At 43.1% G+C, this 12,027-nt stretch overlaps 1 protein-coding gene across 6 annotated transcripts in view; it reads right to left on the reverse strand.

The window, feature by feature from the left end:
• Window positions 1-830: 830 nt before the first annotated feature.
• The window catches only part of SLC25A13 (solute carrier family 25 member 13), a 181,606-nt gene continuing 170,409 nt past the window's right edge, over window positions 831-12,027 (reverse strand). For 4 of the 6 annotated variants that reach the window (XM_011224594.3, XM_002918937.4, XM_034667959.1 and 1 more), the window contains 3 exons: window positions 6,992-7,150; window positions 6,807-6,897; window positions 5,394-6,537 (listed from right to left, as the gene is read on the reverse strand). In XM_011224594.3, the coding sequence (XP_011222896.1) occupies window positions 6,351-6,537; window positions 6,807-6,897; window positions 6,992-7,150 (437 nt within the window). In that variant the 3' untranslated portion in view covers window positions 5,394-6,350. Of the gene's footprint in view, window positions 5,316-5,393; window positions 6,538-6,806; window positions 6,898-6,991; window positions 7,151-12,027 lie in introns of those variants that run through there. The other 2 variants (XR_004627726.1, XR_004627725.1) reach the window with 2 other exon arrangements.

Genomic DNA, 12,027 nt, shown 5'->3' on the forward strand with positions numbered 1-12,027 from the left:
CTCCCTCTCCCCCTGCTTGTGTTCCCTCTCTCGCTGGCTGTCTCTATCTCTGTCGAATAAATAATAAAATCTTTAAAAAAAAAAAAAAGACTTTTATAAGACTAGAGCTGATTCAAACAACAAGGTTATTCTAAAAAGCAGCTTCTTACAATGGAGTGGCTGTAAGGACACCTAAACTCTCAAAATAATAAAGCACATTTCTGTACTCAGAACTTATGTAGGTAAATTTTACTTCAAAACAGAAATTCACACTTTGAAGTCTATCACTTTTTTGAAAAAAGTATGAGAAAAGGATATATGTTTTTCAGTTAATGTTTAGTGTGGGTCGGTCAGGAATCTGCTCTTATTTATGTAAGAATGGTGGAGGGCACAGCAGAGTGCAGGGGTACATGTCCTCTCCTTTGACTTGAGGGAGCGCAGGGCACTTGTTGGGAATAGAGTAAGACTTTTCCACCGTTAGTGGTGATGGAGATTTTACATCCAAAAGTAATTCCAGCAAATCCCACATTCTGTAAACTGTCTCCATTCCCTCCAGACACACTTTGAGGCCAACTACCCATAGATATTTACTTTTAACTTGGGTTTCCATTATTTCCAACTTTTGTTGAAGAATGGCATTTTCTTTTTTTTTTCTTTTTTTTTTTTTTTTTTAAGATTTTATTTATTTATTTGACAGAGATAGAGACAGCCAGCGAGAGAGGGAACACAAGCAGGGGGAGTGGGAGAGGAAGAAGCAGGCTCATAGCAGAAGAGCCTGATGTGGGGCTCGATCCCACAACGCCAGGATCACGCCCTGAGCCGAAGGCAGACGCTTAACCGCTGTGCCACCCAGGCGCCCCGAAGAATGGCATTTTCTAATTATAGTAGAGATTTTTAAGATGGTCCAACTCAGTTCACATCATATCGCGTTGCCCTGTAACAGTCTGTAAATTTATCTCTGCTTTTTCCACATTACCTTTCCATTTTAAACTCGTGGGGCAAATGCTTCAAGTTTACCTTAATCCTCTCTTTACTGACTTTACTAGGTCATAAAATAGTTTAAGATGAACCTTGGGGCGACTGGGTGGCTCAGTTGGTTAAGCGTCTGCCTTCAGTTCATGATCTCAGGGTCCTGGGATCGAGCCCCAAGTGGGGCTCCCTGCTCTGCAGGGAATCTGCTTCTCTCTCCCTCTGCCCCTCCCCTCTGCTCAAGCGTGCGTGCGAGTACGCGTGCTCTCTCTCTTCCCTCGAATAAAATCTTAAAAAACAAAGACAAAAGAAGATGAACATCAAAAGGCTAGTCAGGATTCACCTGGTCCTCAGGCTCTGGAATTCTCTGAATTAGCAAAAACTAAACTTACTGTGGTAAATAATCAGCGATCACCCTTCCCTTCCTCTAAGCTAGAAATGATACATCTGATTCTGAGAACTGGTGACAATAAGAAATTCTGGGCAAAGACTGTCATAAGAATTTCCTGGACTGAATTTTGTTGAGAAACCCTTGTAGGTAAAGAACAGGGCTTGGACTGCCACGAGACCTAGATTCAAATCCTAGCCCCCTCATTTGCTAGTTGAGAGGCCATGAGCAAGACACGGGGCCCCTGCGAGTCTTGGGTTTCCTCATTTGTACATAGGAAAAAAGAACAGTACCTACTTTAAGGGCTGTGGGGAGGATTTAATGAGATCATGCCCGGCATGTAATACCTCATATTTAATGAGCTCTTAGTGGCCAAAGAACTCCATGGTGGAGGCAGAGTGACTTGCCCCTCCCTCTTTTGAAAGCAGCCCAACAAGACCCGAGCAAGAGGTGGAGGCAGGTGATAAGAGATAGAGAACAGTATTTTCTTTAAGCTGTATTTCCTTCTCCCCACCATACAGGACAGACTATGGTTAAGCTTGCACAAGTCTGTTCTGAGAACTTGAGTCTATTTTAAAGTCACCTTAGAACTGCTCCACTGTCAAATCAAGTGTCCTGCAAAGGGGCAGGAGCCCTGGCTAATGGAATCAAAGTAGTGGTGGGCACCAAGGTCCCGGTGGCCAGACCCGTGTGCTGGGGGTGTGCTTGTGACCCGGGAGAAGCCAGCCTCAGACAGGCACAATTAGTGTGTCTTCTTAACTTTCCTTCTGAAGTTATTCGAGGGGACTGTGGTTTTGCCTTGAGCAAAACCCCCTTAACAGCCGGGAATCTAAAAACAAACATTATTTTATTAGGTTACCCCAGCAGATGAAAGCAGAGTGTTCCATTTGGACTCTTTTTTGGAGTCAATTAATGCATTAGCTAAAAACAAACCCTTTTGAAAGAGTTCCCGTTGTCCTCAGCAGCTTCTAAAGGAAAGCTTGTCACTGTGCTCCTACAGACACATAAACATCGGGCAGTGAGAGAAACAGAGAGAATGAGTTGTAAATAATTAATATTCATTGATAAGAAAGACTATTTTAATGACCTATCCCAATCCCAATGCCGCACTAATCTCAAAAGGTATGCTTTTTTAAAGCTTCACTTTTAACAATGATCAGGAACTTTAAATATTGTTTATATGACAGTTCCTGGGTCAATGTAAGTCATTAACACCAATTTTAACAGCTGTAGCTTTAATAAAAGACATATTTATGACTTCTAAAGTATGTGATCAATACAGAAGCCTGTGATTGTTTTCAGTTATGGTTTTAACTCCAGCAGCGGAAAAGGCTTGTAAAGTTGGAAAATAATAGAGATTGCTCATTGGGAAAAAATACAGATTTCTCGAAAATCCATTCACCCATCCTTCAAATTAATAACCAAGAGCCTACTAAGTCCCAGGCACTGTGGGACTCTGAAAAAAAGCCTCAGTCCCTACCCTCATTAGAGCCTGGTCCGGGCTTTCAAACTAAGGACTGCTAGGGTTTTAAGACAGAGGTGCAATGCTTTTAGCTGCCCTGGCCTTGGAAAAGGGGGTGGACCCCCTGCGGTCTTCCTAACATTGAAAATAGAACGCCTTGGTGAGGGCTGGATTATTCCCAAAAGGTAAAACAAAAGGCACACCCCCTCTGTGGGCAGTACCATTTGTGGAAAGAACATTTCACTGCTCTTACCAGTGAATGCGTCTTTTAAAAAAATCTTTGGAGAAAAAAAAAATCCTTGGAAAAATCCACATCCTGAAAGCATTAGATTACCCTGAATTTAAAATGGGCTCTTGCCCAGTGGCAAAGATACAAATTCATCCCCAAAAGAATGGCTTCTGCGGTGAGAAGGCACATCATGACTTTGATAGAAGCATCTACAAGGCTGATAAATGGGGCCACAAGACAGAACTCAAATTCCATCGCTGGAGACTTCCCTCTGTCTACCTGAAGAATTCCAACATGACTTGCTGAAGACCTAGCCGGACGGGGTTACCAACAGTTTCAAGCGCAATTTCTTCCCGTTTTTATTCCCTGCTCACTGAGTTATGTGCTGTTAAACATTTCCATAAGACTGTCAAAATGTAAGCATCCTGAGGTTTACATAGGCCACACCATTAAATAACATATAAGCACAAAATTTTAAACATTGTTTTCCAGCAATGGTAAATATTTTAGCTAAGTAAAAACTGAAGCTTGAAATGCAATAAGCACTTAAATGACTCCTTTCTGTGCCAGAATTCTTATTTTCCCCTGTGCAACCCTGGCTGCTGGGATTAAGGCGACCCCAGGGAGCTCAGCAAATGGTTGTGGGTTATGAGGTGTAGCATGAGCTCGGCGACAGCATGCCACCCAGCCTCAAGAAACCCAGCCACGACTGGAACCCAAGAATCAGTGTGTTCACTTTGTGGTCAGCTTCACATTTTTTCCCCTCCTTGAAAAAAAGAAAGCTGCTACAAAAATCAGGCCTCTTGCCCCACCCCCTAAGCGGACAGGCTTGAAGACTCCTTGGCTGGCCCTGGCCGGGACAGCAGGGGGAGGCTGGCCCCCCGGGGCGGGCAGGCAGCGTGGGGGTTACAAGGCTTCCAGTTCCTCAGCGTTAAGGAGGGAAATGATCAGCAGCCGCGGCCCTGCCGACGTCCTGTGCTGTCACTTCAGCAAGAAGGAAAACCCAGAACAAATTTGACGTGGTTTTCACCACAGGGCGATTGCAGTCCTGTTCGAGGATGTCACAGTCACACCACCCACTGAGCAGAACTCAGAGAGAAATTAGGCCTCCTTCAAAGTGTCTCAAGTCACAGGCTATCCTGAATAGAAGAAGCCAAGGATTTTAAAGAAACACCACCCTGTGGGCCTATCTCCTTTGGTTTCCCAGTTCCTCTGGTTTCTCCTTTACTGAAGAGAATCGCCCTCAGCAGCAGGTAAATAGAGCAATGTCTCTTAAAGAGGCAGGCAGGGCAATGCACCTTTTCTGAGATTTGGGTCACTGTTGTTACCATGAAAATCTGATCTCCTATAAAAGTCCAGCAAGTGAAGAAAAAGGAATGCAGAGACTGACACTGAGGGACTTCTGCCCACATTCAAAATCCCAAAGCTTGAGCGATTTGTTATTGCAACACCACCCACATTGCTAAGACCCATTTGGAGCTTTGTGACTGGTCTCTGAGAGCACAATGTAAATATTCATCACGTATCACGCTAAGCAGGGACTGGGGGGTGAGGATGCGTACACAGAGGGAGTGGTTTTCGCTTTGGTTATGCAAAACCAAAACCATGAAGGGAGCCACATCCGTCTTTGTCCTGTTTCTGGTGAAACTAACAAAGCTTCTGTTCACTTAGGAACCAAAAAAAATCAGACTCATGGATGGTACTGAAGCTCCCTGATTTTGTTTTGATGCTCCCCAGTTTTGAACAGTCACTTTGAATGTCAACCTGTTGACCTAAAAGTCAGACCGGACTGCAAAGTGGCTGTCTCTCCTGGAGGGACGTTCTGGAGACACAAAATTCAGACTGACTGCTCACAGGTTCTCCGCAGCCTCATCAGAGTCTAAGAAGTCAAAACCCCTAAATTTTGTTCAAGACTAGCTTCCTTCCCCAAATGATAGTGTTGGCCAAATACCACCAAATGTCAGATACAGTGACCTCTGGTTTTCATATAAGGAAGAATCAGAGAGGATTAGAAAACACAATCGTCATTTCAGACCAGTTTTCATGCCCACCTTCCAGAGAAACTTCATATTATAAAATGAAAATCTGTATGAATTCTCACAGTAAGAAACTGCCTGAAGCACGGGGGATGACTAGAGGAAAAGTGTCCGTGCGCTGGGTTCCTCGCTCATCTAGGGTTAAACGTCATTTCTTTTACTCACTTTGAATGTCGGCACACTGAAAATCAGGGTACACATGACCTTGAAGGGCCAGGAGGATATAGCCATGCCAACAGGGATAAAAGCACCCTGAAAATGAAACATACAGAGTCCAATAATGACAATTATTGTAGTCATTCACCACCTGACATACCCAAGAGCAAACAATAGCTTTAAAAATAGTTTATTTCCTCCTTCACAAACACTTGAGTCTTCTGACCATTACACAAGGCACCACAAATTAAATTAAAACGTGTATTAGAATATATTTGTCTTACATGATTCAAGATAAATGGGACTTTAAAAGCGAACAGGTGCCGACTATGGGGAGTTGGGCATGGAAGCAGGCACCAGTACCGGGGGCACGTGCTTTCCCATGGCGTCCACTGCAACAGGCAGTGACCAGCATGTGTCATCACATGAGCCATGATCTGAAATTAGCACATCCTGGAGAGGGGCTGCATCTCCCGGGTTCTCTGTCTATACAATAAAATATGTAAAGCACTTCCCTAAAATACAAAGACTTCTCTCTAAGAGTCTTGGTACCACTAACAAGAGTATGATTATTAAGCATCTTCAACGTGGTTTTCATTACCAAAAAAAAAAAAAAAAAAAAGTTTCACATAAAAGCTTCATAATATAATACAGAAACAGAATTAGTACATGTTTAAAATCTGAAGCCAGGCTGGCTATTTCCGATCATTTTTTTCATTTCTTCCAGTGTTATTTATAGTGATAAATATGCACCCAGTTTCCTACCAGTTGAAACACGCATGAAACACTTTGCTCTGAGCACCATGATTGCCTTTCAGTAGTCTATTTGGGACTATAACCCTAATCCAAGGAGAGCAGCTCTAACTTCTATCCAGACTTGCTCCTTTCCCCCAAATCATGTAGTGTTGACCAAATCCCAGTAAATGTCAGATACAAACACAGGTTTGTGAGCAGAGGCCCGAAGAATAACTATGAATAATTTCACAATAATCTGGTTAAGAAAACACACAGAAAATGAAAGATTTCACCTTATAAAAAGCCTCGACTTGAATTTAAACAAGAGATGGAAGTGAAAGGAGGAACACTGTTTCCATGGGAGACAAGGCGCTCTCCACCCCAGCGGTGTTCTTCCTACGGGCCTGCGCTGGTCACGGCTGAGGGAGATGCCGGCGGCTTGAACAGAGGTAGGTAAAGTCCAAATTTGTTTTCAATCCCTGCAAATGTTGCAACTGCCAGTTTGTAGCCTCCGACGTGATCAGGATTGGGAGCAGGCAGTATGATCCTGGACTTAGGAACTGGCTCTGATCCCATGGGTTTCCTAAGAGAAAATCGGGTGAGAATCTGCTTTATCATTTTTACCATGGTAAAAATGACATTCAAAGGTTGTGAAAATTTGCATCACATAAAGGAGCTGTGGCATTCCAGTTGGTTGTATGTTCGCCTTGGAAATGAGTTTGGTTAGGTGATTTCAATATTTTCCTACATCTTGTCTATTTCATCACAGGAATCAGAGTGACGTAGCCTTCTTATTAACGACTGAGCACTGGAGGGGCTGCAACCTGGCTGCAGATTTAGCGGAATACTTACATGCCTCCGAAGTCAACATAGAACCATCGCTGTAGCAATTCATACGTCAGCAAAGTTACACCAAACTGGGGGGAGGACCGAAACACACGAGCTTTGAAGAAATGGGGAAATAACAGATATAATTAGGTTTTTAAAAAAATTTATCTGATACGAAAGGTTTAGTTAAGAACAAATTATTTCCCTACCACCAGCTCCTTTCCACAGAGCTTTTGGGCCTTCTTCCCGCAGTATTTTCCTGAAGCAGTCCATCACTCCGCTGTAAGTGGTTTGGCCAGCCCGGGCGGCCACCTGTAATCGCGTCTTGATAACATCAGCAGGGGTCACTAAGGATGCTGCGGGCATACCTGCAGGAGAGGCACCACCATCACAGTCTGGTCACATTCGCGCTATATAAAAATCACTGTGCTTTCAACTGCTGGCCGTGGAAAGAAAGTTAAGAGTCTGATGAAATCAAATGCCTCTTCTGCTGTCCTCTCTGGGAGGCACAGCCATGGATACCCTGTCTGCAGTGATGGAGGCTGTGCAGACATTCCTCTCCTCCCCCTCCCCCAAGCACCCAACCTCTTTGGAATAGGACTGTATTCGTTAAGGGTTTTAAGGAATTATTTATCAATAACACTATTTCAAGTGGAACAATGGAGAAAGCTTTTTTTTCCTTTTTTCTTTTTCCCATCTAAATCAGAAACTTGCAAAGTTATTAGGTCCGATTTTCAGAGTTGAAGTTTGTTATGCGTTTCCTCTTCACGCTTTTCTGTGGCTGCTGGCAGTCACACGAGGTGCCTTCTCGCACACATTCAACCACCCCCTGTCCACCAAGGCCTAACCTCTCCAGTTACACCAGAAAAAGACTTTCCTGAGGGCTAAGCAAACACTGTGTTTGTGTGGGGGAGGGGTAGTGACCAGGGATGGCGACTTCTACAGATAATACGTCAGGATTCCTTTTTCCTAAAACTGACATCTCCAGAAAAAATATTTGACAGAAAGCTGAAAATTTATACTGGCTGATAATCAATTAAAAAAGGAACAACAACAGCAAGAAAACCCTCCCAAAATTACCAATGGGAAATTTTTCTACAGTCATTTTATCCAAAATGGGGCAACCCATGTTTAGATTTTTTAAAAGCGAGACTGTACTCAGAAGACACTGTCTCTTATGGTTTTATTACTTTTCCATTATGAACCTATTCCAAACCAAATTGGTCAAATGCAGATGCATAAATCTCCTTTGCTTTTTTTAAGGCTTAATAATTCTGTAAGAATTTCTGTCCAAACCAACGTGGTCTGGCTCACAAGTACATCTCATCCTTCTAACAGACAGCTTTAAAGTTACAGTGTGTGTGTGTGTGAGTGTGTGTGTATGTGCACGCGTGCGCGGGGAAATCTGCACCGTACACGTGTGCATTTATATTACTAAGTTGCATCTCTTCCTCATCCATCTTTACTGAGCTGCTCACAAACACTCAAGTAACTTTTTTATAAAATACATCACATTTTTTGCATGTGAAAAAGCTCACTTTATATCCAATGCTTCACTGGATAAGTCATACTGAATTTCCTATTAACTTGGAGGAATTATTTTAACTTTGAGCCAGGAATTTATCCTGCAACATAATGGAAGGAAACATGAAAAATGCTTAGAAACCCACTGTGTCCACACCACCCATTACATTTTACTCCCTGGTTTAGGAAGAGTTTATCAAGGCTGTCTGCTTTAGGCACGTAGTAAAACCCTCCTTGTGACAGTAAGGAGGCATGTCCGAGGGACAGTGGGAGACACAGAGGCAATAACATGGGTAAAGTCTCCTCCAGTTAGTTTTCCTAAGTAGTTCCTTGTTATGGAAAAAGAGAGAAGTACTGGGGGGCAGGGAGGAAACATACTGATTATGAAATATGCCAAAAGAAACGGGTGAGATGCTTAGTAAGTTGTCTGGCAACTTACTGATTGGAGCTGGTGGTGTGTGTGTGTCGGGGCGGGGGGTAGGGATGGGGGCTGGAAATAGAGCAGCCTGCCTGGGACTCTCATCATCTTCCACCCACCCTCATCTCGTCCAGGCTGGCAGCTGTGAGGGCTTCGGAGTTACTGTGGGTCTCTCTGTGGACGGGGGGCTTCTGGTGTAAGACTGACTAAAACCCTGGAAAACAGCCTCAGGCTGCTTCAAAGCAGGAAAGCAGTATCTACCAGAAAGAGCTGGGCCACCAGAAATCTGTTGATTTTCAGGGGCCGGGGTTGGCAAAGACTCAGTAAATTTGCCTCTCCCAGATTCCAAAAGGCTAAGACAACAATGATCAAGAGGTCTTCCTTTCTCTATTCCCAAAGATGGGGGCGCAAGAGTCGTCTAGGAAACAGAGAGGCTTCTTCCAGGTTCCTCAACAGCAGCCTGCCCCATGCTTCAGTGATGAGACAAATAATGAGACCTTGCAGCTACCCACTACCTCTGTGACAAGGACCACTGGGGCTGCTCTCCAGCCCAATATAAAATTCTAACTCTTCAAAGGGGGCTCAGCACCTACAGAGTAGAAGTCCATTTACAACAGAAAGAAAGCACAACCAGCAAAATACAACTTTGGGGCAAGAAATCTGCAATTCTTATAAACATGCCACTAGCATTTGTAAAGAATGTCCTTCTCAGTTCATGGAATACCAAATGAGTATCTATTTATTTTGGATCAAGGTGAAGAGTTTCACTAATTCCCTCTGCACCCTTATCTATAGTATCTACTTGATGGATCAGCTTCTAAGAGATAGGACAAGATTTGGAATGAGAAAATACGTTCTTATCATACTGTTAAGTTGAGGTTTTATAAAACAACAGTATGTTGATAATACATAGTGGCTGATAGCAATATACCCTGAAAGGATTTCGGTTTAAAATGGAACCAGAGGGTATGAGATGGAGATTCTCATGCGCGCTTCCAAAGAAGAACAGAACTTGAGAACTGAGAGACTGATTTTCCATAAATGCTTGAGGTGCAAAAGACTGAGATTTATCTCCTGACCAATGAACATCTGGCAAGCAAGGTCTCCCCATCCTCAAGCCAATGAATGGATCGCTTGGACGCTGGCTGGACCCCCGTCTCGCACTCCTTGCCCACAGGCTTGCCTGCAGCTTGTCATGGCACATGGTTCCTCCGCTAGTCCCTAATAAACTCAATTCCTGCTCATTCCAGCTTGCCTCAGTTTATCTCTTTAGAGTGGCACTATCTTCTTAGTGAGTTTTATCTTTTGTGAGAGTCAAATATGCCTCTGTGCTTCTGAGTGCTATTTTTAAATCCTGAATTCCATTTAGTCTGACATTAATATTGCTAAACTTGCTTATTGTTGGTATTTGCCTAATACCTATTTTTCAATCCATTCTCTTTCAGTTGTTCCAGGTCACTGTTTTCTCAAACTTCATATGACTAGATTTCCTTTCACCACTCATCTAAAATAGGCATTTGTTTTTACTAGGGGCATTGAATCCATTCAATTGTGACTATAATTGTGATTATTAGATTTATTTCTGCTATCCTATATTGTGGCTTTTATTTTCTCTGCTTCTAGTTGTTTCCCTTTTGATCTCCACCTTTTCCTAATTTAAATATTATATAAATTTATCACAGAAGCACATTTAAAGCATGTACAATAAATTAGCATTTATGTGCACCCCTCACCAACAAGCCCCTCTTACATAAAAATACATATACTAAAGTCACCAGTTATTTAAATCTACTCTCGGGTTTAACTTTTATTTGCTCTGTTTCATACATCTCATATTTGCTTCTTCCTTAAACTCACTTTTCACTTTGCTTCAGCAGTCTCTGTAAGGTGTAACCTCTGAGTTATGGGAGAAACGAACTTCAGATTTGCCTTCCCTCCTGAATGCTGGTGTGCCTGGGAATGCCATCAAGGTTCCAGACATCCTCTCCTTGGCATTTGGAAGGTAGTTAGGACTGCAGATGAAAAGACGAGTCAACTTTTATTACTGATTTGTTTTGAGTCTGCCTTTGTACGACTTCTCTCCAGGGAACTCCTATTAAGTAGATGTTAGACTCCCTGGACTAACCCTACAGGTCTCTTACATTTGCTCTTCTTTTTTATCTCTGTATTTTTGCTCCATATTGTAGTTCTTGTTTTTGTTTTCCCATGACTTCATTTTCCAGATGTAATTTGCACTTTGAGGATATCCATTCTATCATTCAGACCATTTATGGGTTTTTAATCTTGGTGATCCCTTTATTAATTTTCAAGAAAGCTTCCTTAAGATTGCTCCTCTCAAGGGGCGCCTGGGTGGCTCAGTCGGTTAAACATCTGGACTCTTGATTTTGGTTCAGTTCATGATCTTGGGGTCGTGAGATCAAGTCCTGATCAGGCTCCGTGCTGGGTGTGGAGCCTGCTTAGAACTCTCTCCCTCCCTCTCCCTCTGCCCCTACTCCCCTCTTAAAAAAATAATAAAATAAAAAATAAAATAAATAAAAAACATTTAAACGTAAGACTGTTCTTCTCAAATCTCTCTGCAGATCCTAATTATAGTTCTTAAAAGTTCTCTTCTTTTCTCTGAATTGCCTGTTTTCCTTGAAATTCCTTTATTTACTTCTCTTGTTGCTCCTTGTCTGAGGGACCTCTGTCTATCTCTCAATATTCAAGTTCAAAGAACAGGCTGATTAGTGTAGCGCTGGTTTCTACCACCCCCCAGGTCAGTTTCCTCAGCAGGCTCCTCTCCTGAATGGGAGGGCCAGCAATGGGCTTTGTGGAATGGGGGAGCCCTGTAAACTAGGTACAAGGGGGTAAGGTGGCCTGGCAGGGTTGGGACTTTCCAAGTCACTGGAATGTGGAGCACTTCACTCCCGAAGCAGAAGAAATTATTTCATATCCTCCTTGGGAAGATCTACCATTCGTTTATTTATTTATTTTTGCCATCTGGGATGAAGGTCTGGAACCTTAAGCCTTACCCTACTTTCTTCCAGTTCCTTACACTTGCCCTGTCCAGGCAGGTGATGCCTTGCTTTGGAAAACAACAGCTCTGGGCTTTCACAGCCTGGATTCAAGTGTTGCCTAAAGCTCCAGACAAAAAGGAGCAGGGAGGACCAAGCCCCACCTTCCTGTGAGGAAGGCAGGTCTTAACTCCCGTTACAGATTTACCTGGAGCCCCTCCCCCACTCGGTATTCTATCATTGGCTCAGAGGTTACAATTCTTTGTCCTTACATTAACAGCAGTTTTTCCTGCCAGTGTCCTGGGTTGTA

This window comes from Ailuropoda melanoleuca, chromosome 1 (genome assembly GCF_002007445.2).
Source record: "Ailuropoda melanoleuca isolate Jingjing chromosome 1, ASM200744v2, whole genome shotgun sequence".
NCBI classification, from domain to species: Eukaryota; Metazoa; Chordata; class Mammalia; order Carnivora; family Ursidae; genus Ailuropoda; species Ailuropoda melanoleuca.